General features: G+C 48.8%; 1 protein-coding gene across 16 annotated transcripts; it reads left to right on the top strand.

Annotated features, from left to right (window-relative positions):
- SMARCC2 (SWI/SNF related, matrix associated, actin dependent regulator of chromatin subfamily c member 2) lies at positions 1-27267 on the top strand. Of its 16 annotated transcripts, none has more exons than XM_054442034.2 (30): positions 1-201; positions 2252-2371; positions 3325-3410; positions 4449-4530; positions 4628-4720; positions 5320-5389; positions 5633-5702; positions 7493-7568; positions 7736-7867; positions 7973-8088; positions 8467-8591; positions 10517-10576; positions 10726-10763; positions 11039-11169; positions 11479-11550; positions 14812-14925; positions 15735-15888; positions 16558-16650; positions 16885-17001; positions 17090-17152; positions 17643-17901; positions 18148-18309; positions 19368-19432; positions 19665-19800; positions 19883-20049; positions 21375-21509; positions 23929-24310; positions 24897-24980; positions 25260-25325; positions 25870-27267. In XM_054442034.2, exons 1-30 carry the CDS (start codon positions 91-93, stop codon positions 25944-25946), a joined length of 3456 nt encoding a protein of 1151 aa, XP_054298009.1. In that variant the 5' UTR covers positions 1-90; the 3' UTR covers positions 25947-27267. The 16 variants fall into 16 exon arrangements, with proteins under 16 accessions (XP_054298009.1, XP_054298008.1, XP_054298012.1 ...); XM_054442033.2 differs by having other exon boundaries at positions 16882-17001; XM_054442037.2 differs by lacking the exon at positions 16558-16650.

Genomic DNA, 27267 nt, shown 5'->3' with positions numbered 1-27267 from the left:
GAGGCGGCGGGAGGCGGGCGGAGGAGGAGGCGGAGGAGGCGGGAGCTGAGCTGAGTGGGGCGGGCGGCGGCGGGGCCCGAGCCGGAGAAGATGGCGGTGCGGAAGAAGGACGGCGGCCCCAACGTGAAGTACTACGAGGCCGCGGACACCGTGACCCAGTTCGACAACGTGCGGCTGTGGCTCGGCAAGAACTATAAGAAGGTACGCGGACCGGGCCGGGCCGCGCGGGGACCGGGGGCGGGACAAAGGGACCGCGGCCCTGCAGCCCCGGGATCCTGCCCACCCTCCAGGCGCCCCGGCCCCTCCCCCGCGGCCTCCGGAGCAGCCCCCCGCGCGCCCTCCCGCGCTCCCGCGCCCCTCCCCCAGCCTCCCTCTCCCCGCACCCCCAGCCTCCGAGCCCAGCCCCCGCCCCCACTGCTGCGCCCTCTGCCCCTTGTTTTTCTCTACTGCCCGGCGGGCCCCGGTGCCATTAGCCCACCTTCCCCTCAGCCATCGCCCTCCTGGCTTTTCTGGGAGAGGCGGCCGGCCGGGTGTGGACCGGGTGCCCACTGGGCTCCCCCGCAACCCGGAGCGTGCCCGCCAGAGCTCCCCACGGAGCCAGGTACCAGCGGGGCTGAGGCCTCTCCGGTGCTTTGTGTATGTTCAGAGAGAGAGAGAATGGAAAGCAGGAGGGTAAACAGTCACAGAGCAAGCCGTTGGCTGCTCATCAGCCTGTAAAAGGTCCCCACCCAGGGATCACCTGTCTCCGCCGCTCATCCCCCCACCTTCATCTAAGGGGCAACAGAATCTCTCAGGGAGCCGGCGTATAGGAGTTCCTGGGTAGGGGCCCATTCCGAAACCTTTCCTCGATTTTACAATGAAGTCACCCTGCAACCTAGCTTTGCAGTACCCTGGGTTTGGGGTCGAGAGGTTAGGGTGAGCTTTCTATCTCTAGCCCCTCACCCCCAAACCCCATAACTGGAGATCATAAGGTGGTGAACAAAAGGTTCAAGAATCCTTACCTGTCTTTTTTACCAAACCTCTTCCTGGTGTCGTCTTTGTCTCTAGGCCTGGTTTTCTCTGGAAATGGTCTGCCTCTTTTTCTCACTACCCTCAGAGAGGGGTTCTCTTTATGGCTTTCTTTCAGCTCCCCAGTTCTTCCTGCCGGCTTTGCAGCTCGTCAGAAGTGTGCTTAGTGGCTTAGGAGAACTTCCTACTGATCCTGGTTGTGAGCCTGGCCCTGCCCTTGGGGTCTCTCTGGGTGTCAGAATCCTGACAAATAGCTGCTATTTCTATGGCATGTCTCTACGCCTGTGAGGGGCTCTTATCCCCAGGCTTCTACCTTTGACCTTTTGCAGGGAGGTCAGGCTAGGGGCTTAGCCTCCGGCCTTGGGGGAATTGACAACTGTGACCTGGTTCAGCTTCCATGCTCTTAGCTCTTTGTCATTTACCTTTCCCTTCACAGATCTATCTCTTTTCACCTCTCACTGAGAGGCACTGTCTTCTTTGTGATGAGTGGGGAGAAAACGGGTCAAAAAGTAAAAAGAAAGTCTCCTGGCTCAGGTTCAAATTAGAATGGAAGGCTAGGATGCTACTAGGTAGCAGAGTGTGGAAACATAGAAGTAGGGCCAGGGTTACTTGTCTCAGATACAGTTTCCTCGGACAGGGTAGATGTTGTCTTGCTCTTCTCCATCAGGCTGGGTAGTGGATGGCCCTTCCTGTCTAGGAGGGCCTATAAAGACGTTTATACCCAGTCTTCAGAAGCAAAATGCACAAGCTCACTCTCTCAGTCAGCTTGCCCTCCTTCACTTTCTTGTACCTTTTCTTGTTAGGCTACATTATAGGGGGAATCATGGCTTTACACAGAGTTCCCCTAAGAAATGTCTCTCTTAGAGCCCCCAGGTATTGCTTCCATGACCTGAACTCTATAAACCTCCAGAATTTTACAACTCTCAGTGCTGTTGGTTAAAGATGAGGTGCCAAGATAATAGGGTCCTGCAACTCCAATTTCAGAGTATAACTGAGGAAGAGTAGTAAGCTTCCCTGTTCCCCCCAACACTGGCCACGTGAGCTGGTGGCAGCAGAATTTCGGCTTCCTGGTTGGAGTGTCCAGGGCCTCCCTTCTGCCATTTTCTTTATAGAGACTAAATGGGGAGAAAGGCACTATTTTCTTTGCTCCACATGCTTCCAGAGCCCCTGGGGGAGAAATATGGGAGATAGTGGACAATTTATCTGAGATCTATTTTTCTTTCCTTTTCCTCTTTTTCCTTAGTATATACAAGCTGAACCACCCACCAACAAGTCCCTGTCTAGCCTGGTTGTACAGTTGCTACAATTTCAGGAAGAAGTTTTTGGCAAACATGTCAGCAATGCACCGCTCACTAAACTGCCGGTGAGTGCAGAAGTAGCAGGGTGGGTGGGGGGTGGTGGTGGTGAATCCTCCAAACTGGAGAGTTGTATTTTAAAAAAAGATTTGTGAATTTTGTAATTTTTGAAATTTGGGTTATTTTCCACCATCCCTATCCCTGGTCAGGGAATTATTGGCTTGGCCTAGTCTCCAGTTTACCATTCTTTTTTTCTTAGTAATATTTTGTGCAACAAATTATTTCAGAGTACCTGGGATCAGTCCACAAGTCTCTCATGGCATGGTTAAAAGGGGACTTGAGATTTGGATTTGCACGGGCTCATGTTCAAATCCTGGCTTTGCCACTGGATGGCTCTGTGATCTTGGGCAACATTTATGAGTCTTGGTTCCTTCATCTCTACATGGGATTAGTAAACCTACCTTGTAGAGTTTCTATAATGGTACCTGAGGTAATACAGTAAAGTGTTAGCACAAGGTGGTGCTTTCTGTATATTGGTTTGTTTCACTCCCCTCTTCCAGGCCACATGATGCAATGGCACAAGGGTTAAGGAATTTCAGCTTTGAGGCTGGGCGTGGTGGCTCATGCCTGTAATGCCAGCACTTTGGGAGGCCGAGGCGGGCAGATCACCTGAGGTCTGGAGTTGGAGACCAGCCTGACCAACATGGAGAAACCCCGTCTCTACTAAAAATATAAAATTAGCCGGGTGTGGTGGCTCATGCCTGTAATGCCAGCTACTCGGGAGGCTGAGACAGGAGAATTGCTTGAACCTGGGAGGCAGAGGTTGCGGTGAGCCAAGATCGCACCATTGCACTCCAGCCTGGGCAACAAGAGTAAAACTCCGTCTCAAAAAAAAAAAAAAAAAAAAAAAGAGGGAGATGAGTTCAGCATGGGATTTTGTGAAAGGATTATTAGATTATTAAGTGATGAGAGAATTTGCAGTGGAACCCTGACATGCTTCTTCCGTATCTTGATTTTGTAGATCAAATGTTTCCTAGATTTCAAAGCGGGAGGCTCCCTGTGCCACATTCTTGCAGCTGCCTACAAATTCAAGAGTGACCAGGGATGGTGAGATGATTCTCTCTATTCTTCTTACATTTAGTTTAGAGGAAATCCCCCTTTTTGATTCCCTGGGATCTTTCTGGGGGTAGAAATTCTTGTGAGTCTCTTTATTTTGCTAGGTCAGTAGACCTGACTTACTAGGTCAGAAAAATGGTTGGGAGTCAGAGCCAAAACAGTCTCCAAGAGTGAGTGTGTGAGTATCAGTGTGTGTTTTGTAGAGGAAAAGGGATTCTTAGGTTGGCATCTCAAACCTTTTTTTGTCCCTTTGGAGTAAGCACAGAGAGTGATTCATGGAGTTGAGATCAGTGAACCTCAGATCCCAGGTGATTTTTGGCAATAGCTGTGAGCAAGCTTACCTCCTAATTTCCCATATTAAGAAGTCATGGCTGGGCGCAGTGGCTCACGCCTGTAATCCCAGCACTTTGGGAGGCCGAGGTGGGTGGATCATTTGAGGTCAGGAGTTTGAGATCAGCCTGGCCAACTTGGCGAAACCGCATCTCTACTAAAATACAAAAATTAGCCGGGCGTGGTGGCGGGCACCTGTAATCTCAGCTACTTGGGAGGCTGAGGCAGGAGAATGGCTTGCACACAGGAGGCAGAGGTTGCAGCTGGCCAAGATCGCGCCAGTGCACTCCAGCCTAGGCAACAGAGCGAGACTCCCTCTCAAAAAAAAAAAAAGGCCGGGTGTGGTGGCTCATGCCTCTAATCCCAGCACTTTGGGAGGCCGAGGCAGGTGGATCACCTGAGGTCAGGAGTTCGAGACCAGCTTGACCAATATGGTGAAACCTCGTCTCTACTAAAAATACAAAAATTAGTCACGTGAGGTGGTGTGTGCCTATAGTCCCAGCTACTGGGGAGGCTGAGACAGGAGAATTGCTTGAACCTGGGAGGCAGAGGTTGCAGTGAGCCGGGATCGCGCCACTGCACTCCAGCCTGGGTGACAGGCAAGACTCCATCTCAAAAAACAAACAAAAAAGTCACATGCCCTCACCTCATCTGCAGACCTGAGCTATACCACTCACTAGATTATTGCCTCTTCACAAGGCGGCGTTACGATTTCCAGAATCCATCACGCATGGACCGCAATGTGGAAATGTTTATGACCATTGAGAAGTCCTTGGTGCAGGTAACAGGCATATCCCCTATTTATCTCCCTTCCCTCAGTGAGAATCTAAAATACCCCTTTCCTATAATCTAATTCTGTCTATTTCTTCTCTCCACAGAATAATTGCCTGTCTCGACCTAACATTTTTCTGTGCCCAGAAATTGAGCCCAAACTACTAGGGAAATTAAAGGACATTATCAAGAGACACCAGGTAAATGGTCTGGTGAGGAGAGGTTTCAGAAACTCCATGACTGTTTTCCCAGTGTTTTCTATACCAAGCAGCAGCCCCGAATTACCATGTTTTCTGCTTCAGAGGTGGCTCTGTCTACTTGGAAAAAGACTTGAGTTAAAGCCTTGAATCTGTCTTTTTCTGTCTGCTTCTCCCATTTTTCAGTCCTGACAGATTTGCATTACTGTTCTAGAGACTATGTTGGCCTGGGGAAAAATAGTATCCACTTCTACTGAGCTAGAGATTGCTTGATCTCAGATAAATGAAATCCCTGCTCTTTGGAACTTTATAATAATGAACAGATGTCATTGATAAGGATGTACAGTTGACTTTAAATTTCCCATCTGTAGATTATCTGTTCAGAAGATTATTTGTAGCAATTTTTAATTCTTTGACTTTTCTCCATTATTAGCACAATCCCAGCTGTTTCCCTCTGCCACTTAGCTGGTGTGTGCTTAGAGAATGCAAACTAACTTTAATACTATTACAAGCAAAATATGGTTAGGAAGGCAGCTCTGTGGCTAAACCTTGAGTAATTCAGAGGGGACCATAATTTACCTGCTTCTCCTTGTACCATCCAGGGAACAGTCACTGAGGATAAGAACAATGCCTCCCATGTTGTGTATCCTGTCCCGGGGAATCTAGAAGAAGGTGAGACCTGGGTTTTCCTGGCCACTTGAGTGGATGGTTTGGACTAGGAGGCAGAGGACTAAGATCACCATTCAGTACCTGGGCTCCTCCTCTTCTTTCAATCTTGAATCCTCCTACCACCTTAAGTTCCTATTACCAAGTCCCCTGCTACAACAGGAGAGTGCATTAGTTAGGGCTTTTGTACAGTATTTTTCTGTGTCCCCCTTTAGCTTATATCTCTCCCTTCTCTTCCTCTATCCCCAGAGGAATGGGTACGACCAGTCATGAAGAGGGATAAGCAGGTTCTTCTGCACTGGGGCTACTATCCTGACAGGTGAGGATGGGTTCCTGGGGCAGGTTTAAGTATAAGAGCCAGACCCAGAAGCCCTAGAACATCTAGCAGAGCAAGAGGCCACTCTTTCAGAGTTATTTTTAGATCACTTAATTTGTTTTCCTCTCACCTAGTAAGTGAACCTCTGTCTTGGGGGAGGTTTGGACTTACTGGACAAGCCTTGGGCTAAAAAGATTGAGGCTTTATATGTGATTTGATTATGCCAGCATCATTTTTGATAAGTAAATGTTAGAAACAATCTAAATGTCTAACAGTAGGAAAATGTTTCAGTAAATTTGTTTATCTACTCAGTGGATTATTATGCAGTCTTTAAAGTGATATAACATGCATAATTTATAAGTGAATATTGTTAATAATTGCAAAAAGTAGCATGTAGGCCTGGCATGGTGGCTCACGCCTGTAGTCCCAGCACTTTGGGAGGCCAAGGCAGGCGGATCACTTGAGGTTAGGAGTTCGAGACCAGCCTGGCCAACATGCTGAAACCCCATCTCTATTAAAAATACAAAAAAAAAAAAAAAAATTAGCAGGGTGTGGTGGCACACGCCTGTAGTTTTAGCTACTTGGGAGGCTGAGAAGCAGGATAATCGCTTGAACCGGGGCAGCAGAGGTTGCAGTGAGTCAAGATCACACCACTGTGCTCTGGCCTGGACGACAGAGCGAGACTCTGTCTCAACAAAACAAAACAAAACAAAAAATAGCAGGTAGGCTGGGTGCAGTAGCTAATGCCTATAATCCCAGCACTTGGGGAGGCTGAGGCAGGCAGATTGCTTGAGCCCAGGAGTTTGAGACCAGCCTAGGCAACACGGTGAAACCCTGTCTTTACAAAAAAAAAAAAAATACAGAAATTAGCTGGGCATGGTGGCACGCACCTGTAGTCCTAGCTACTTAGGGGGCTGAGGTGGGAGGATTGCTTGAGCCCAGGAAGTTGAGTCTGCATTGTGCCATGATTGCACCACTGCACTTCAACCTGGGCAATAGAGCAAGACCCTGTCTCAAAAAAAAAAAAAAAAGTGTGTAAAATATCATCTAGTGTGGTTATGATTATGTAAAAACATCATTTAGTATGGTTATGATTATGTAAAAATAAAATTGTGGACCAGGCACAGTAGCTCACTCCTATAATACTAGCACTTTGGGAAGCCAAGGCAGGAGGATCACTAAAGCCTGGAAGTTCAAGACCAGCCTAGGCAGCAAAGTGAGACCCTGTCTTAACAAAAACAAAAACCCCAGGTGGACGCGGTGTCTCACACCTGTAATCCCAGCACTTTGAGAGGCCGAGGTGGGTGGATCACGAGGTCAGGAGTTTGAGACCAGCCTGGTCAAGATGGTGAAACCCCATCTCTACTAAAAATACAAAAATTAGCCGGGCACGGTGGCAGGCACCTGTAATCCCAGCCACTCGGGAGGCTGAGGCAGGAGAATCGCTTGAACCCGGGAGGTGGAGATTGCAGTGAGCCGAGATCGCGCCACTGCACTCCAAGCTGGGCGACAGAGCGAGAGCAAGACTCCGTATTAAAAAAAAAAAAAAAATTACTGAGGAGGAAAAACAGATAAACAAGTATCAAGAGTAGTTACGTAAGGGTGATTCTTTTTGTTCTCTATTTTTGAAATGTTTCATAATGTGCTTTTACTACTTTATAATGAATAGAATACAAAAAAAATAAGCCAAGAACCCAATACTTTCTGTAAATGGAAAGGGTAAAAGATCTGCACTTTACTTTTCCACAATTCTATCCCATTGATTCTACTGTGTGCTCAACTTCCCATGGCAGTTATGACACATGGATCCCAGCAAGTGAAATTGAAGCATCTGTGGAAGATGCTCCAACTCCTGAGAAACCTAGGAAGGTGAGCTTTTCTTGTATCTCCTCTTCCCCAAAAAGAATGCCAGGACCAGTCTACCCTTTGGAAGTGAAACAGAGGCTTGTGTGTCCTTGGGCTTTTTCTGTTAAGGGTCCCCAGACAGAGCTGTGGCTTCCAGCTTCTCTGCAGCGTGATCTGCCTTTGTACTTTAGGTTCATGCAAAGTGGATCCTGGACACCGACACCTTCAATGAATGGATGAATGAGGAAGACTACGAAGTAAATGATGACAAAAACCCTGTCTCCCGCCGAAAGAAGATTTCAGCCAAGACACTGACAGATGAGGTGACAAATCCTGTTCTTTTTTCCTGGCGCCCTTAGCATAAGTCTCAGAACAAATCTTCAATGGGGGTTGTAGGCTGACATTTGTCCTAATTCTCCATCCTATAGGTGAACAGCCCGGATTCAGATCGACGGGACAAGAAGGGGGGAAACTATAAGAAGAGGAAGCGCTCCCCCTCTCCTTCACCAACCCCAGAAGCGAAGAAGAAAAATGCTAAGAAAGGGTGTGCCAGCCCCTAGCCTGCCCCCATGTTCACCATTCTCTCCACATCATGTTGAAGGAAGGAAAGACAAATCCCTTCCTATAACCACCTGGCCCTGACCTGGGTGTGCCATAATACTGCAGGTGTCCTGAGAGGGAAGATGAGGAGATCTTTAGCTGCTCAGTTGTTAGTTCTGGTTCTGGCCCCACTAGTAAATTTAAAGAGAGCTTTATCAAATGAAAAGCCTTTGCCACTTCCCATTACTCTGTGATTACTGGTTTCTGTTTGTACTTAGCTCTACCTTTGGAATTCTCTGTCACTTCCCTTCCCTTGAACTTCAACTTCCAGGGACTCCTTGTCCAAGGATGACTGGGTTCTCTTTCACTCTTTCCTTCCCAGTCCCTCAACACCTTACACTAAGTCAAAGCGTGGCCACAGAGAAGAGGAGCAAGAAGACCTGACAAAGGACATGGACGAGCCATCACCAGTCCCCAATGTAGAAGAGGTGACGCTTCCCAAAACAGGTACAGGCCAGGCTGAGCTCCTGGGATCCACCCCCACTCCCCGTCTTCACTCTCCTTTGCCAAACCCCAAGTGAGCTGATTTCTCAGGTCCACCTCCCAGTCTACAGGATCTTTTCCTTAAATTTAGCTGGTTATTGGAATTATAGTCATTACCCTGGAAAATCCTCTAACTTTATATTCATATCTGAGTTGTGGACTGTGCTTTGTGCCTGAGAGTAGTTGTCTCCAAACTCTTTGATTACGTGTTTCTGACAGTATAATATATTTGAGCATGGCCAGGCACGGTGGCTTATGACTGTAATCCCAGCATTTTGGGAGGCCAAGGCGGGCGGATCACCTGAGGTCAGGAATTCGAGACCAGCCTGGCCAACATGATGAAACCCCATCTCTACTAAAAATACAAAAATTAGCTGGGCATGGTGGTGGGCACCTGTAATCCCAGCTACTTGGGAGACCGAGGCAGGAGAATTGCTTGAACCCGGGAGGTAGAGGTTGCAGGGAGCCGAGTTTGCGCCACTGCACTCCAGCCTGGGTGACAAAAGCAAAACTCCATCTCAAAAAAAAAAAGGGCCAGGCACGGTGGCTCAGGCCTGTAATCCCAGCACTTTGGGAGGCCGAGGTGGGCGGATCACGAGGTCAGGAGATCGAGACCATCCTGGCTGACATGGTGAAACCCCGTCTCTACCAAAAATACAAAAAATTAGCTGAGCGTGGTGGCATGCATCTGTAGTCCCAGCTAGTCTGGAGGCTGAGGCAGGAGAATGGCGTGAACCTGGGAGGCAGAGCTTGCAGTGAGCTGAGATCACACCACTGTGCTCCAGCCTGGCTACAGGGTGAGACTCCATCTCAAAAAAAAAAAGAAGAAAAAGAAAAAAAATATGTATATATGCATTAATTATGTACATGTACTGTTAAGCCACTACTGTGGGAACGTTTTAAAACACAAACATATCTAAAAAATTGAAAAATGTAAAGAATGATAAAAACAAACATGAAGAATCCGGGCATGGTGGCTTACGCCTGTAATCCCAGCACTTTGGGAGGCCGAGGCAGGCAGATCACGAGGTCAAGAGATCAAGACCATGCTGGCTAACACGGTGAAACCCCGTCTTTACTAAAAATACAAAAATTAGCCAGGCGTGGTGGTGGGCACCTGTAATCCTAGGTACTTGGGAGACTGAGGCAGGAGAATCACTTGAACCCGGGAGGCGGAGGTTGCAGTGAGCTGAGATTGCGCCACTGCACTCCTGCCTGGGCGACGGAGCGAGACTCCATCTCAAGAAAACAAAACAAAACAAAACATGAAGAGAAGTTCTGTATTCTCTCCCTGAGTTGCAGTGGATCATCTTTTGCGTCCTATGTTAGAACCCCACCTTGGAGACATTGCTCCACCAATACTGGTTTACAGTCTGTATTCTATAGACTCACCCCAGGTATTCCAGAAGTGTATTTCAGGGGTAGGATTAGGGGTGCCACCAAGAAGAGTTCTGGCTTCTACCTCCTCATCAATCAGCTCTCCTCTCTATGTTTGCTCCTGAGCATATGCATATGAATTCAGTTGAGGAAAGTATTCTCTGCTTTCAAAAATGTTTAACACTTAACCATTCCTCCACAGAGTGATTTGGTCAGATTCAGTATCAGACCGTTAAAAGCTTACAGATACATAGATGGAGACAAAGGCCTGTGAAAGACAAGAATCATTTATGAATGTACACAGAGAAATAAGTTAAATTAATTTTTGGTTGGAGAAGTGGGGAAAGTAGCAAGAAGTTTGAAGCCCTAGAATAATTGTGACCGGAGAGAATTACTATATTTTGCAATCAGGTGGAGACAATTTTTGGAGAAAGTAGGATCTCTGGAACTATTAAATTGAAGGCTTGAATTAGGCAAAATCTGTCTGATAAAATGACTCTCTGTTTTTGCAGTCAACACAAAGAAAGACTCAGAGTCGGCCCCAGTCAAAGGCGGCACCATGACTGACCTGGGTAAGACAGGAGCCTCTTGGGCAAGGCAGTCAGAGCCAAGGGAAGGGGAGGGCTCAGCTGCCCCCTTTTCGCTAGCCTGATGGGCTTTTGGTAGGGCTTTCTTGCCCCTCAGGAGGCTCCAGCCTTACATCTTGGTCTTTCTCTTTCAGATGAACAGGAAGATGAAAGCATGGAGACGACGGGCAAGGTGGAGCCAGTTTAGAGAGGCCCTACCTCTCTATGTGATTCTGATTTGTGATTATAAAGTTCATTCTGCCCAAACTTTTCACTGCCCAGACTTTACCCACCGTAGACTAATTCTAGCTTGGTTCAAAACTCTGACCCTTTCAGAGTCCTGGGGCCCATGACTGCTCAGTCCCATCACCCATCTTTAGTGTCCACATTCCTGGGGTGTGGGAGAAGCAGAGGGTTGCTAGGAAGGAAACAGGAATGCTGAGTGTCCAGCAGCCTCCATACTCGTAGGATGAGGATGAGAACAGTACGGGGAACAAGGGAGAGCAGACCAAGAATCCAGACCTGCATGAGGACAACGTGACTGAACAGACCCACCACATCATCATTCCCAGCTACGCTGCCTGGTTTGACTACAATAGGTATGGTTGTCCCCAACTTCTCACTGAGTCCTTATTTCCCTGCCTCCAGGGGTCAACAGGCTGTTCTTCTCCCTGCCTCCTCCAAATAGGTTATTTTTTCCTCACCCAGATAGACCAGAGTACACTTTAGTTTTAGGGGAGCTCCTGGTGTCCTTTTGAGTCTTACAGCCTGTGGGATGTTCTCCCCAAGCTTCTAACTTCAGCAATTTTGAGCTCTTTTCCTTCTTTGCCTTCTAGGCTCTTCCTCTCTTTGGGGCCCCCATCCCTTCACCAATGCCTTCTTCTGAAACCACTCTGCTTTTCTTGCAGCGTTCATGCCATTGAGCGGAGGGCTCTCCCCGAGTTCTTCAACGGCAAGAACAAGTCCAAGACTCCAGAGATGTAAGGAAATCTCATCTCATGATTCTCCTTCTCCCTCCTGTCCCCACATTCACCCTTCCTGATCCAGTAACATTCAGTTTAGCAAACATTTCTTGAGCATCTTCCATGAGCCAGGCACTATGCTAGGCTTACAAAGGCACAATATCTGCCTTTAGGCAGCCCTGGCCTAGCATGTAGACACATGTTCTTTAGGATTTGCCCAAGGGTGATATTAAGCATGTTCTATACGTAACAAGTACCTACTCCAGTGCCTCAAATTCTGTTTAACAGGGTATAGAGCCTTTAAATCCATATGACTGATATTGTCTGTACTGCAGATATTCCTAGCACAAAAGCTTTGATTAAAGTGTAAATTACTATTACCAGGCTGGTTCCTGAGAGTAGGTTTTGATAGAAAAACAAGAGAAGGAACTAATAGAAGACCAGTTTATATAAATTAAGGGATGGAGAGGGCTCTCTGGGAAAGAAGTGTAGGAGCCATGGTGGCTCACGACTCTTAAGTCATCCCAGCTACTTGGGTCACTGAGACAGAAGGATTCCTTGAGGCCAGGAGTTCAAGAATAGCATGAGCAACATAGCAAGACTCACATCTCTAAAGAAGTGAAAAAAAAATTAGCTGGGCGTGGTGGGGCATACCTGTGGTCCCAGCTACTTGGGAAGCTGAAATGGGAAGATTGCTTGAGCCCAGGAGTTTGAGGCTGCAGTGAGCCATGATCATGCCACTGCTCTCCAGCCTGGCTGACATGGCAAGACCCCATATCTAAAAAAATTAATGAACAAGGCTGGGCGTGGTGGCTCACACCTGTAATCCCAGCACTTTGGGAGGCCGAGGTGGGCGGATCACAAGCTCAGGAAATCGAGACCATGCTGGCTAACATGGTGAAACCCCGTCTCTACTAAAAACACCAAAAAAGACCAGGTGCGGTGGCTCATGCCTGTAATCCCAGCAATTCGGGAGGCCGAGGCGGGCTGATCACCTGAGGTCAGGAGTTCGAGCTCAGCCTGACCAACATGGAGAAACCCCGTCTCTACTAAAAATACAAAACTAGCCGGGCATGGTGGCACATGCCTGTAATCCCAACTACTAGGGAGGCTGAGGCAGGAGAATCGCTTGAAACTGGGAGGCGGAGGTTGTGGTGAGCCAAGATTGCGCCGTTGCACTCCAGCCTGGGCAACAAGAGTGAAACTCCGTCTCAAAAAAACCAAAAAAAAACAAATAAAATTAGCCGGGCGTGGTGGCATGCATCTGTAGTCCCAGCTAGTCTGGAGGCTGAGGCAGGAGAATCACTTGAACCTGAGAGGTAGAGGTTGCAGTGAGCCGAGATCACGCCACTGCACTCCAGCCGGGGCGACAGAGAGAGACTCCGTCTCAAAAAAAAAAAAAAATTAGCTGGGTATGGTGGCAGGCGCCTGTAGTTCCAGCTACTCAGGAGGCTGAGGCAGGAGAATGGCGTGAACCTGGGAGACAGAGTTTGCAGTGAGCCGAGATCGCGCCACTGCACTCCAGCCTGGGCGACAGAGCAAGACTCCATCTCAAAAAAAAAAAAAAGATTTTGCCTCAGGCCAAACCTGCTTGGCTTTGGATAAGACGTGGCAATCTTCTTTGGTTAGGAATACTTCAAGATAACCACATTGATGAGGTGGGTGAGACTGAGAACTGAACAAGTTTTCTTCCCAGCTATTCCACAGCTTCCCCTCTCTGGGGGTCCCTCCATGTTTTTTCCTCATAGCTTGCTATGGTTCTCTCTTCCTTCTCTTCCTGGAGAAAGCAGTATGTGTGAAAGTAGTGTTCAGGTGAAATGAATTCAACATGACATGCAGGCAGGGTTGGAGTAGGAACTGAACTCTTGGTATAAAATAGTAAATGGGCTAGGCGTGGTGGCTCACGCCTGTAACTGCAGCACTTTGGGAGGCCCAGGCGGGCAGATCACGAGGTCAGGAGTTCGAGACTAGCGAGGCCAACATGGTGAAACCCCGTCTCTACTAAAAATACAAAAATTAGCTGGGTATGGAGGCACGCACCTGTAATCCCAGCTACTTGGGAGGCTGAGGCAGGAGAATCACTTGAGCCCGGGAGGTGGAGGTTGCAGTGAGCCAAGAGCGCATCATTGTACTCCAGCCTGGGCAACAAGAGTGAAACTTCATCTCAGAAAAAAAAAAAAAATAGTAAATCATGATCATTGCCTATGTCTATTGAGAGCTTAGTATCTCCCAGGCACTATACTAAATGTCCAACATACATTGAGTAATTTAATTTTTACATCAACCTTAGAGGTAGATATCATCTTCAGTTGACAGATAGGGTATAGAGGAGTCAAGTTACCTGCATAAAGTCACAGAGCTAGTAAATAAAACCAGGATCTGAATCCTTTAATCTGGCCCATGATCTGAAACTTTACACTGTACCACATGATAGCTGCCATTTTTTTGAGCCCCTACAATGTGCCAGGCACTGTACTAGTACTTTATAGACCTCTCAACAGACATTCCATTTTACAGATGAGGAAACTGAGGTTTCAAAATGCGAAGTAAATTGCCAAGGTCCTCATGGTAGAACTGGGATTTGAACTTAGATCTTTTCAACTTCAAAACATATGTTTTTTACCATGGTATGCTGACTAGCTATATGCATGAGTAAGGACTTCCTTTTAACATCTGAGTTTGGAAATGAGTACTTTTTCTTAACTTCTAATTCCTTGTTTAAAAATTGTATAAAATGGCCAGGTGCAGTGGCTCATGCCTGTAATCCCAGCACTTTGGGAGGCTGAGGCAGGAGGCTCACCTGAGGTCAGGAGTTTGAGACCAGCCTGACTGACATGGAGAAACCCTGTCTCTACTAAAAATAGAAAATTAGCCGGCTGTGGTGGCACATGCCTGTAATCAGAGCTACTGAGGAGGCTGAGGCAGGAGAATCGCTTGAACCCAGGAGGCGGAAGTTGCCGTGAGCCAAGATCGTGCCATTGCATTCCAGCCTGGGCAGCAAGAGGGACACTCCATCTCAAAAAAAAAAAAAGTATGAAATATCCATAAGTATAGCCAAGGAGATAATTCATTTAAAGAAAACCCCATCAAGGAAAAGTAAGACATTTGAAACCCTTTCATCTAGCACATAGCAGGCACTCAGCATGTTGAGTCAAATAATCTACTTTTTTCCATCTTTATCATGCAGGAGAAGTCATTAGCTCTCTTACCATTTTTTCCTTTAGCCCTTTAACAAACATTTATTTTTCTTTTTTCTTCTTTCTCTCTCTTTCTTCTAAGCTACCTGGCCTATCGAAACTTTATGATTGACACTTACCGACTGAACCCCCAAGAGTATCTTACCTCTACCGCCTGCCGCCGAAACCTAGCGGGTGATGTCTGTGCCATCATGAGGTGGGTCTTGTGGCTGAGGGGAAGGGGGTACATGAGGATGCCTGCCTATGGATGTGTTTTGGCAACAGTAGAGATGCCAGCAAGGAACATAGAGGAGCGGGCAGAAAAAAGCACCTCTAGAGAAAGGTGAAGTACAGATTTGGGGAATGAATGACTTGAGGGATTAGCAATGGCATTCTCTGAAGTGTAGAATATAGGACAAAGAAGGAGCACGTCTGTAATTGAAAGATACTGGTTCAGGCCAGGTGTGGTGGCTCATGCCTATAATCCAAACATTTTGGGAGACCAAGGTGGGAGGATCGCTGGAGCCCAGAAGTTTGAGACCAGCCTGGACAAAATGGCGAAACCCCATCTCTACAGAAAACGCAAAAAAATTAGCTAGGCGTGGGGGCACGTGCCTGTGGTCTTAGTGACTCAGGAGGCTGAGGTGGGAGGATCACCTGCACCCTGGAGGTGGAGGCTGCAGTGAGCGGTGATCACACCACTACACTTCAGTCTCTCTTAGGCAAAAAAAGAAAGAGAGAAAGAAACTGGTTCAGTTTTACTAGCTATTCAGGAAGAAATGTTGAGTAGGTAGGTGGATATAGAGATTGGCCCAGGCTGGAGATGTAGACTTGGGTGTCACTGGCATTTAGGTGATAAATGAACAACTGGAGTAGGTGAGATTTCCTAAGGAGTACAGTGAACAGAGGAAAAGGCCAGGGTTGGGTGGGGAGGGGGTTTATGCCCCTTCTACCCCCCACTTTTCCTCTTCCTTGTGCACCTTTCTGGCTATCCGTGTGACCCTGTCTTTGCCTCTCTCTGCACAGGGTCCATGCCTTCCTAGAACAGTGGGGTCTTATTAACTACCAGGTGGATGCTGAGAGTCGACCAACCCCAATGGGGCCTCCGCCTACCTCTCACTTCCATGTCTTGGCTGACACACCATCAGGGCTGGTGCCTCTGCAGCCCAAGACACCTCAGGTAGGGTGAGGTGCTGTGGGGACAGGGCGGGTTGGGAAGATTGGGCTTCTTTGAACTTTTCTTTTCCTGGTTTTGGGGTAATGGTTCAGGAGTGTTTTGAGGCTTCTTCCTTTTCCATGGGATGCAAAGGGTCACAGGAATCAGCCCCGTGTGTTTAGCATCTTCTCTCAGCCCTTGTACCTAAGGCTGTAATTGCTGAGGGAGAAGAGATTATCCTTTTACTCAAGGAGCAGACTGGCTAATGTAGGGGAGTCAATAGATAGAGAAAAATGGCTTAAAATTAACTTGCATGAAATTTTTAAACTTTGTCATCTTTGCCACATTTTTTCATTTTTGCCTCATAATTATCATCTTCATTTTTTTTTCCATTTCCACTTCATCCATTACAAAAATTAGGAAGAAGGTTATGTGGCTTGCCCAAGGTCACAGAGTACCAAATCTAGGATTAGAACCTAATTGTCCAGCTCCTAAGAGAACCTGTAAAGATAATGTGAATATGTATGGATATCATGCCAACGACATGTCTTATTAATCATGAAGGGAACATGGAACAGTGGCATGAGTGCCCCCAGAGCTTGCGGGCCGCCCAGCATTTGGTCTTGAGGCCTCCAGGGCCTTGGCCTGGTCATTTCCTGCCCAGCCTCCATGACGCCAAGCTCTGTCCCCCAGGGCCGCCAGGTTGATGCTGATACCAAGGCTGGGCGAAAGGGCAAAGAGCTGGATGACCTGGTGCCAGAGACGGCTAAGGGCAAGCCAGAGCTGGTAGGTGGGGTGCAGACCCTGCTGGGCTGCTCATTTTCCCCTTTATTGGGGGGCCCCTGCCCGGGAAGAAGAGACATGAGAGCAGAGGAACTACAGCAGTAAGGGAGGAAGTCCCACCCAGGGGTGTCCCTGGCTTTGGGAAAGAAGCTCCTCTGTCTGTTTTTTCTCTCTGTCAGCCCCTGGCTCCCAGTGGTCACTTGTACTCACCTGTTTCTTTCCCTCCACAAATAGCAGACCTCTGCTTCCCAACAAATGCTCAACTTTCCTGACAAAGGCAAAGAGAAACCAACAGACATGCAAAACTTTGGGCTGCGCACAGACATGTACACAAAAAAGAATGTTCCCTCCAAGGTAGGAGGCCGACTTTAGGGGTAGAGAATGTTCGCTCCTGAGAGGTCACAGGCTCCTCTCTTCTCACCTGCCTGTGTTTCCCCTGCAGAGCAAAGCTGCAGCCAGTGCCACTCGTGAGTGGACAGAACAGGAAACCCTGCTTCTCCTGGAGGTAATTGGGGCAAAGAAAAGAGAGTTTTTCTCTGAAAACAGAAGTGGGCTCCGTGTAGAGGCTCACGCCTGTAATCCCAGCACTTTGGGAGGCCAAGGCAGGAGGATCACTTGAGTCCAGGAGTTCGAGATGAGCCTGGACAACACAGTGAGACTCCGTCTCTACGAAAAATTTTAAAAATTAGCCAGGTGTGGTGGCACACACCTGTGGTCCCAGCTACTCAGGAGGCTAAGTGGGAGGATTGCTTGAGCCTAGGAGGTCAAGGCTCCAGTGAGCTCCAGGACCAGCTCCAGGCTGGGGATTTGGGCCATTTCATTAACTTCATATCCTTTCTTAGTGCTACTTCAAGATCCCCCTTGGACCTAGCAGAGTACACAAATACCAGAACATAGAGAACTTTGAAACCAGCTGCCCTTAGTAGGATGGGGGGAGTCAGCCTTCAAGAAAAGTGGCTAAGTAAGCGGAGTTATGTCTCCACCACTACCACCAGGCACTGGAAATGTACAAAGATGACTGGAACAAAGTGTCCGAGCATGTGGGAAGCCGCACACAGGACGAGTGCATCTTGCATTTTCTTCGTCTTCCCATTGAAGACCCATACCTGGAGGACTCAGAGGCCTCCCTAGGCCCCCTGGCCTACCAACCCATCCCCTTCAGTCAGTCGGGCAACCCTGTTATGAGCACTGTTGCCTTCCTGGCCTCTGTCGTCGATCCCCGAGTCGCCTCTGCTGCTGCAAAGTCAGCCCTAGGTAATGGGGGTGGGCGGTTCCACCTGGCCTTCTTAGTTTGCTTTTGAAGGGCTGGTTACTCAGACTGTGAATCCTCTCAAGTTTGGCTGCCCTGCTGGCCTTGTCTTTGCGGGCCTCAGCTCGGGCACCTGTCTAGGCGTCATACTAGCTTAGATGAAGACATGGGCTTATGAGTAAGCTTTTGCAGGGATTGCCAGAACTGTTCCCCTGTGCTGCTCCCAGCCTCATCCTTTCTGGGTCTTGCAGAGGAGTTCTCCAAAATGAAGGAAGAGGTACCCACGGCCTTGGTGGAGGCCCATGTTCGAAAAGTGGAAGAAGCAGCCAAAGTAACAGGCAAGGCGGACCCTGCCTTCGGTCTGGAAAGTAGTGGCATTGCGGGAACCACCTCTGATGAGCCTGAACGGATTGGTAAGGCCAGGCAGGTTCCCAGATTTCTTGCCTTTCACAAGATCCAGAGCCACCTGGCCTCCTGTGCCATTTCTGCCTCAAGTTGGCATTAGAGCACAACATGAATGAGAAAATTGGTAAGGTTTTAATTTTCCCCATGAGTTTACCTCAGGGGCTCTGGAGCCCTACTGGTCCTCTCATGAAGATTTTGGGTAGAAAAATCTTTGCTTGTAGAAGGGGCTATTAGAAAAGTCTTGTGAAGGCCGGGCGCGGTGGCTCACGCCTGTAATCTCAGCACTTTGGGAGGCCAAGGTGGGTGGATCACGAGGTCAGGAGTTCAAGACCAGCCTGGCCAAGATGCTGAAACCCCGTCTCTACTAAATATACAAAAATTAGCTGGGCGTGGTGGCATGCGCCTGTAATCCCAGCTACTTCAGAGGCTGAGGCAGGAGAATCGCTTAAACCCAGGTGTCAGAGGTTGCAGTGAGCCAAGATCAAGCCACTGCACTCAAGCCTGGGCAACAGAGCAAGACTTCTTCTCTCAAAAAAAAAAAAAAGAAAAGAAAAGTCTTGTGAAGGCTGGGCGCAGTGGCTCATGCCTGTAATCCCAGTACTTTGGGAGGTTGAGGTGGGCAGATCATTTGAGACCAGTCTGGGCAACATGGCAAAATCCCGTCTCTACAAAAAATACCAAAAAAGTTAGTCAGGCATGGTGGCATGCGCCTGTAGCCCCAGATACACAGGAGGCTAAGGTGAGAGAATCACTTGAGCCCGGGAAGTCGAGGCTGCAGTGAGCCATGATTGTGCTACTGCACTCCAGCCTGGGCGACAGAATGAGACCCTGTCACCAAAAAAAAGAAAAAAAAAAAACAGGTGTTATGGAGAAGCTGGGTGCAACGGCTCACACCCATAGTCCAAGCTGCTCAGGAGGCTGAGGTGGGAGGATTGTGTGGGCCCAGGAGTTTGAGACCAACCTGGGCAACACACCAAGACCCTGTCTCTAAAAAAAAGAAAAGTGTTAAACACAGACAACTGTGTATTAGACATTTCCTGTTTTCTTTCTTTTCTCATGGGCCCAGAGGAGAGCGGGAATGACGAGGCTCGGGTGGAAGGCCAGGCCACAGATGAGAAGAAGGAGCCCAAGGTATAGAGGGATTTCTGGGAGCTGCAGGGGCTGCGTGCAGCACTGTGGTGATGGGGGAGTTGGCCTTGTTCAGCTTAGGTGGGCAAGGGCTGGTTTTGGACGGGGTTGTCTCCTAGAATCAGATCACCTCCAAAGTAAGAGGAATAAATTTAGTTCCCCATCTGGCCCCTCTGTGTGAGAACTAATCACCCTAATCCCTGATAACTCTCCTTTTCTATCACTGGAATTTCAGGAACCCCGAGAAGGAGGGGGTGCTATAGAGGAGGAAGCAAAAGAGAAAACCAGCGAGGCTCCCAAGAAGGATGAGGAGAAAGGGAAAGAAGGCGACAGTGAGAAGGAGTCCGAGAAGAGTGATGGAGACCCAATAGGTGAGCCTCCCACAAGGGTAGGTGGGGGTGCAGGAAAGAGAGGTGAAGCTGTGGGGCTAACTCAACCCTTGTCCTGGCCCAGTCGATCCTGAGAAGGAGAAGGAGCCAAAGGAAGGGCAGGAGGAAGTGCTGAAGGAAGTGGTGGAGTCTGAGGGGGAAAGGAAGACAAAGGTGGAGCGGGACATTGGCGAGGGCAACCTCTCCACCGCTGCTGCTGCCGCCCTGGCCGCCGCCGCAGTGAAAGCCAAGGTGAGGCCAGACCTTGAAGACCTCAGGGAAGAAAATGTCCACTTCTCTAGTCTCGTCTCACTTAGAGGAAATCTTTCCTCACTCACACCTTAAATAATGCTGACCTATTTATTTTTTATCTTTATCTCAGGAAGAGGTAAAGTTAGTCATCCCTTCTCTAAGCTTTAAAAAATATATCACCATTGGGCCTGTTTTCAACCCTGTCAGTATTTGACTCCGTGTTACCCTTTGCCACACTATCTCCATGTTCTTCTTTTGAGACGGAGTCTTGCTCTGTCAGATCTCGGCTCACTGCAGCCTCCACCTCCCAAGTTCAAGTGATTCTCCTGCCTCAGCCTCCCAAGTAGCTGGGACTACAGGTGTGCACCACCACGCCTGGCTAACTCTTTGTATTTTTAGTAGAGACGGGGTTTCACCATGTTGGCCAGGCTGGTGTTGAACTCCTGACCTCAGGTGATCCACCTGCTTTGGCCTCCCAAACTGCTGGAATTACAGGCATGAGCCACCGTGCCCAGCCTCCATGTTCTTTTATTTATTTATTTATTTATTTTTTGAGATGGAGTCTCACTCTGTTGCCCAGGCTGGAGTGCAGTGGCACAATCTCGGCTCACTGCAACCTCCACCTCCCAGGTTCAAGCAATTCTCCCACCTCAGCCTCCTGAGTAGCTGGGATTACAGGCACGTGCCACCATGCCCAGTTAATTTTTGTATTTTTAGTAGAGATGGAGTTTCACCCTGTTGCCCCAGGCTGGTCTCAAACTCCTGGACTCAAGTGATCTGCTCGCCTCAGCCTCCCAAAGCGCTGGGATTACAGACATGAGCCACTGCACCTGGCCAAAATAATTTAATTTTTTAAAAAGGCTGGGCGCAGTGGCTCACACGTGTAATCCCAGGACTTTGGGAGGCTGAGGCGGTTGGATCACCTGCAGTTGGAAGTTTGAGACCAGCCTGGCCAACCCCATCTCCACTAAAAACACAGAAATTAGTCTGCGTGGTAGTGCATGTCTGTAATCCCAGCTACTGGGGAGGGAAAGGCACGAGAATTGCTTGAACCCAGGAGGTGGAGGTTACAGTGAGCTGAGATCATGCCACTGCACTCCAGCCTGGGCAACAGAGTGAGACTGTCTCAAAAAAAAAAAAAAGAGAGAAAAGACACAGTGGCTCACGCTTATAATCCCAGCACAAAAAAAGTCAAGCCCTTTCACCATGGGTTGTGACCACAGCAAGTTTGTTCTTATACCTGCCAGCATCCACCCTACCTTTCTTCTGTATTGTCTTCAGTTGGGTCCTCCCACTGATGTGCTGTCTCACCCCTCCTTCCCTAGCATTTGGCCGCTGTTGAGGAAAGGAAGATCAAATCTTTGGTGGCCCTGCTGGTGGAGACCCAGATGAAAAAGTTGGAGATCAAACTTCGGCACTTTGAGGAGCTGGAGACTATCATGGACCGGGAGCGAGAAGCAGTGAGTAGCAGGAGCCCTGGAACCCTGCTGCACTGTGCCTCAGTTTAAAATCAGAGGGGTGTGTGTGTGTGTGTGTGTGTGTGTGTGTGTGTGTGTGTGTGTGTGTGTGTGTGTGTGTGTGTGTGTGTGTGTGTGTGTGTGTGTGTGTGTGTGTGTGTGTGTGTGTGTGTGTGTGTGTGTGTGTGTGTGTGTGTGTGTGTGTGTGTGTGTGTGTGTGTGTGTGTGTGTGTGTGTGTGTGTGTTTCAGTGAAAGAGAGATAAGCAACAGTGGGGAAAGCCTGAGACTTAGAGGGCTTCAGAGCAGGGCAGGAACAGGGCAGGAGTAGGGCATCCAGTTGGACAGTTAAGTGGTCTCACAAGTGAAGTATGGGGACTGAAGTCCCACAGAAGGTCAGCTCCATGAGGCAGGGACTCTAGTTGGTTGTTTTGATTGCTGCATCTCCAGGTCCTTGAACAGTGCTTGGCCCATAGTAGACTCAAATAGTGATTGAGTGAATGGGCATAAGGGATGATGAGAGAGGGTAAGGGCCTCAGATCCAGGAGGTGAACTTGGAAAGGGAATGGGACAGACACAGTGTTGAACCATTTTGTCTTTGGAGGACATAAAAAGAAATAGACGATAGGGACTGGGCACAGTGGCCCACATTTATAATCCTAGTACTTTGGTAGGCTGAGGCAGAACGATCACTTGAGCCTAGGAGTTCAAGACCAGCCTGGGTAACATAGTGAGATCCCTGTCTCAACAATTTATTTTATTTATTTATTTATTTGAGACAGAGTTTCACTCTTGTTGCCCAGGCTGGAGTGCAATGGCGTGATCTTTGCTTACCGCAACCTCCGCCTCCTGGGTTCAAGCGATTCTCCTGCCTCCACCTCCCTAGTAGCTGGGATTACAGGCATGTGCCACCATGCCCAGCTAATTTTGTATTTTTAGTAGAGATGGGGTTTTTCCATGTTGGTCAGGCTGGTCTTTGAACTCCCGATCTCAGGTGATCGGCCCATCTCTGCTTCCCAAAGTGCTGGATTACAGGTGTGAGTCATCACGCTTTTTTTTTTTTTTTTTTTTTTTTTGAGATGGAGTCTCACTCTTTCGCCCAGGCTGGAGTGCAGTGGTGCAATCACAGCTCACTGCAACCTCCGCCTCCTGGGTTCAAGCGATTCTCCTGCCTCACCTCCCGAGTAGCTGGGATTACAGGCACATGCCACCATGCCCAGCTAATTTTTGTATTTTTAGTAGAGACAGGGTTTCACTGTGTTGGCCGGGCTGGTCTCAAACTCCTGACCTCAGGTGATCCGCCCGCCTCAGCCTCCCAAAGCGCTGGAATTAAAGGCATGAGCCACTGTGCCCAGCCCAAAAATTTTTTAAAAATAAACAAATTAGCCGGGCATGGTGGCGCGAGCCTGTGGTCTCAGCTACTCAGGAAGCTGAGGTGGGAGGATCATTTGAGCTCAGGAGGTCAAGGCTGCACTGAGCCATGTTTGCACCATTGCACTCCAGCCTGGGTGACACAGTGAGACCCTATCTCAAAAAAAAAAGAAGAAAAAGAAATAGAAGATAGGGACCTCAGAGAACTTAAGGTTTAATGGGAGACATCAAATGAATATACAATATGGAGACATCAGAAACAGTTAAGGTTTACAGTATCTGACAAATTCACATGAAGAGATTGCACATCAGCCGGGCGTGGTGGCTCACACCTGTAATTCCAGCATTTTGGGAGGCTGAGGCGGGCGGATCACGAGGTCAGGAGATCAAGACCATCCTGGCTAACATGGTGAAACCCCGTCTCTACTAAAGAACAAAAAAATACAAAAAATTAGCCCGGCATGCTGGCCGCACCTGTAATCCCAGCTACTCGGGAGGCTGAAGCAGGAGAATTGCTTGAACTGGGGAGGCGGAGGTTGCAGTGAGCTATCACGCTACTGTACTCCAGCCTGGGCGACAGAGTGAGACTCAGTCTCAAAAAAATAAAGAGATTGCACATCAAGTTTCTAAGTCCTGAGATCATAGAATAAAGCTAAAGCTCAGAGGCAAATGAATTGATCTGGGATAGCTTCCTAAGAACAGTGAGTTTTTAGTGAATTTTGAAGTAAGAAAAGAACTTGAATTGACAAAAGGAACTGGAAGCATTTTCCAAATCAAGGTAATGGCAAGTTCAGAGCCTTGTAGCTGAAGTGAGCTTGGGCCAGGTTAAAGTCATTGCAATAAGAAACCATGTGGGCACCCAGGAGACATAAAGGTCATGGGAATTTGCACAAAGTGGGGTGGGGAGGACAGAGGAAGCACAAGCGCAAGATGTAGATTTTGGGAACCTGATTGAGAGGCGGGATCTTTCAGAAGAAGACAAAGCAGGGTTCAAGGCATTTGCCTTTGGGATCTGCTGAAAATTGGATAACAATACTCAATTGGCACTGGCAGCTGGAGTATCAGAGGCAGCAGCTCCTGGCCGACAGACAAGCCTTCCACATGGAACAGCTGAAGTATGCAGAGATGAGGGCTCGGCAGCAGCACTTCCAACAGATGCACCAACAGCAGCAGCAGCCACCACCAGCCCTGCCCCCAGGCTCCCAGCCTATCCCCCCGACAGGGGCTGCTGGGCCACCTGCAGTCCATGGCTTGGCTGTGGCTCCAGCCTCTGTAGTCCCTGCTCCTGCTGGCAGTGGGGCCCCTCCAGGAAGCTTGGGCCCTTCTGAACAGATTGGGCAGGGAGGGTCAACTGCAGGGCCACAGCAGCAGCAACCAGCTGGAGCCCCCCAGCCTGGGGCAGTCCCACCAGGGGTTCCCCCCCCTGGACCCCATGGTAAGTGTTATGTTCCAGAACTTTTGTTGGCTAGAGGAATCCAGGTGAATGTCCCAGTTTTCCTCGAAGGGGATACAAGATGAGTCTGGAGATGAGGTTAGCCTCAGTTTCTATAGATGGGCCCGTCTTTCTTAGGCCCCTAAATCAGCAGGAATCCTTCCCCAAACTCTAGAGCTTTGGAATTTTATTCACTTACTCTAGTGTCAGAAAAAGGGAAGATGGTGTCAAGGAATGGCTAGATTATGCTTGTTTGTAAAAGTGAGTTATTCTTTGGGAGGCCAAAGTGGGTGGATCACGAGGTCAAGAGATCGAGACCATCCTGGCCAACATGGTGAAACCCCGTCTCTACTAAAAATACAAAAATTAGCTGGGCATGGTGGTGCGTACATGTAGTACCAGCTACTCAGGAGGCTGAGGCAGGAGATTGCTTAAACCCGGGAGGCGGAGGTTGCAGTGAGCTAAGATCGTGCCACTGCACTCCAGCCTGGTGACAGAGCGAGACTCCGTCTAAAAAAAAAATAGAAAAGGTGAGTTGTTAAGCAAAATTTTATACCTAATTTTCTCCATCTCTCATCTTTATTCTCAGGCCCCTCACCGTTCCCCAACCAACAAACTCCTCCCTCAATGATGCCAGGGGCAGTGCCAGGCAGCGGGCACCCAGGCGTGGCGGGTAATGCTCCTTTGGGTTTGCCTTTTGGCATGCCGCCTCCTCCTCCTCCTCCTGCTCCATCCATCATCCCATTTGGTAGTCTAGCTGACTCCATCAGTATTAACCTCCCCCCTCCTCCTAACCTGCATGGGCATCACCACCATCTCCCGTTTGCCCCGGGCACTCTCCCCCCACCTAACCTGCCTGTGTCCATGGCGAACCCTCTACATCCTAACCTGCCGGCGACCACCACCATGCCATCTTCCTTGCCTCTCGGGCCGGGGCTCGGATCCGCCGCAGCCCAAAGCCCTGCCATTGTGGCAGCTGTTCAGGGCAACCTCCTGCCCAGTGCCAGCCCACTGCCAGGTGAGAAGGGGCCAAGAGGGGAGAAGGGTGAGGGAGAGGGGTCCACGTGGAGGGAGGGTGAGCGGGCAGGTGGGGAAGAAGTCAGGTATTAGAGTTTCCACAATCCTTTTTGAACACTCTGGTAAAATTAGAATACAGGAGGAAGGGCCTCTCTGGCTGTCCTCCACCATTCCCCAGCCTGGCAGCTGCTACCTTTGGGATGATGTTGGGGCCTTTCACTGGTGGGTCATGGAGCAGTCCTGTGGCAGAGAGCATCTCAGTTGTGAACTTGAAAAGCAGCTGTTTGCATGATGATTGAGTGGCATCCCTTTGCTTATTCCTATCACGTTCAAATGCCCCATATAGAGAGTCTCTTTTCAACCAGTTTTTCTCAGTATGAGGTAGAAGAGAGTGTTGGGAACAGAAGTTGAACATTGTGGGTACCTCATTCATCCACCCAGCCACTGCATGCCATGCCTGGTTTGTTCTGTCTGTCTGTGGTGGTCTGGGTCTGGAGCCATCTCTCCTGCGTACTCTAACTGATTCATCTTCCTTTTCTTCACAGACCCAGGCACCCCCCTGCCTCCAGACCCCACAGCCCCGAGCCCAGGCACGGTCACCCCTGTGCCACCTCCACAGTGAGGAGCCAGCCAGACATCTCTCCCCCTCACCCCCTGTGGAGATCACGGTTCCAGGAACAGCCCTTCCCCCACCACTGGGACCCTCCCCAGCCTGGAGAGTTCATCACTACGTAAGGAAAGCTCCTTCCGCCCCTCCAAAGCCCTCACCATGCCTAACAGAGGCATGCATTTTTATATCAGATTATTCAAGGACTTCTGTTTAAAAGATGTTTCTAATGTCTGGGAGAGACGATAGGATGGGAATGCTGCCCTAAAGGAAGGGCTGGTGAAAGGTGTTTATACAAGGTTCTATTAACCACTTCTAAGGGTACACCTCCCTCCAAACTACTGCATTTTCTATGGATTAAAAAAAAAAAAATAGATTTTAAAAAGCCACATTGGAGCTCCCTTCTACCCACTAAAAAATAACCAATTTTTACATTTTTTGAGGGGGAGTGAGTTTTAGGAAAGGGGAATAAAGATTCCAGGGAGAGCTCTGGGGATAGAACAGGGTGCAGATTCCATCTCTCCCCAAGCCCCTTTTTAGTGACTTAAGTCAAGGCCCCAACTCCCCTCCCCCACCCTACGCCGAGCTTATTCGAGTTCATTCTACTAATAATCCCTCCTGCGGCTTCCTCATTGTTGCTGTTTTAGGCCACCCCAGCTCAGCCAATGATTCCTTTCCCTCTGAATGTCAGTTTTGTTTTTAAAAGTCACCTGCTTAGTTGATGTCAGCATATGTGTATTTGGTGGGGAAAACCTAATTTTGGGGATTTCTGTGGTAGGTAATAGAAGAAAGGGCACTGAGGGCTGTTCTCCTTCCTTCCCTGGGCTGTATCCATGGACTCCTGGAAGGCGCAGAGAGGGGAGCTATAAGAGGATGTGAAGTTTTAAAACCTGAAATTGTTTTTTAAAGCACTTAAGCACCTCCATATTATGACTTGGTGGGTCACCCCTTAGCCTCCTCCCTCTCCCACCAAGACTGTGAGAACTTCAGCTGATAGCTGGGGGCTCCCTAGATGAGGATGCAGGGATTTGGGAGCAGTGGAAGAGGGTGCCCAACCTTGGGTTGGACCAACCCTTGGCTCGTAGCTCAACTCTGCTTCCTGCATTCCTGCTCCACGTCCCAGCTTTTCCCCCGTGACCGGAAGGCAGGTGTGACTCCAGGCTCTGCACTGGTTCTTCTTGGTTCCTCCCACCAGGCCCTTTGTTCCTCATGTCCCCATGTTTCTCTCCCTCTGCGTCTTAGCACCTTTCTTCTGTTCAAAGTTTTCTGTAAATTTTCTCTTTTTTTCTTTTTTCTTTTTTTTTTTTTTTTATAAATTAATTTGCTTTCAGTTCCA

Source organism: Pongo pygmaeus, chromosome 10 (assembly GCF_028885625.2).
Source record: "Pongo pygmaeus isolate AG05252 chromosome 10, NHGRI_mPonPyg2-v2.0_pri, whole genome shotgun sequence".
Classification (NCBI taxonomy): Eukaryota; Metazoa; Chordata; class Mammalia; order Primates; family Hominidae; genus Pongo; species Pongo pygmaeus.
Note: the sequence above shows the minus strand (reverse complement) of the source record. Positions and strands in the feature narration are given on the sequence as shown.

Excerpts from the sequence above, each read along its gene's own strand:
- SMARCC2 (XM_063646991.1), top strand. The coding sequence starts at position 91 with ATGGCGGTGCGGAAGAAGGACGGCGGCCCCAACGTGAAGTACTACGAG. Across the intron at positions 5,390-5,632 it reads CCCGGGGAATCTAGAAGAAG|AGGAATGGGTACGACCAGTC; the intron begins GTGAGACCTGGG and ends CTCTATCCCCAG. Across the intron at positions 19,801-19,882 it reads GAGTGATGGAGACCCAATAG|TCGATCCTGAGAAGGAGAAG; the intron begins GTGAGCCTCCCA and ends GTCCTGGCCCAG.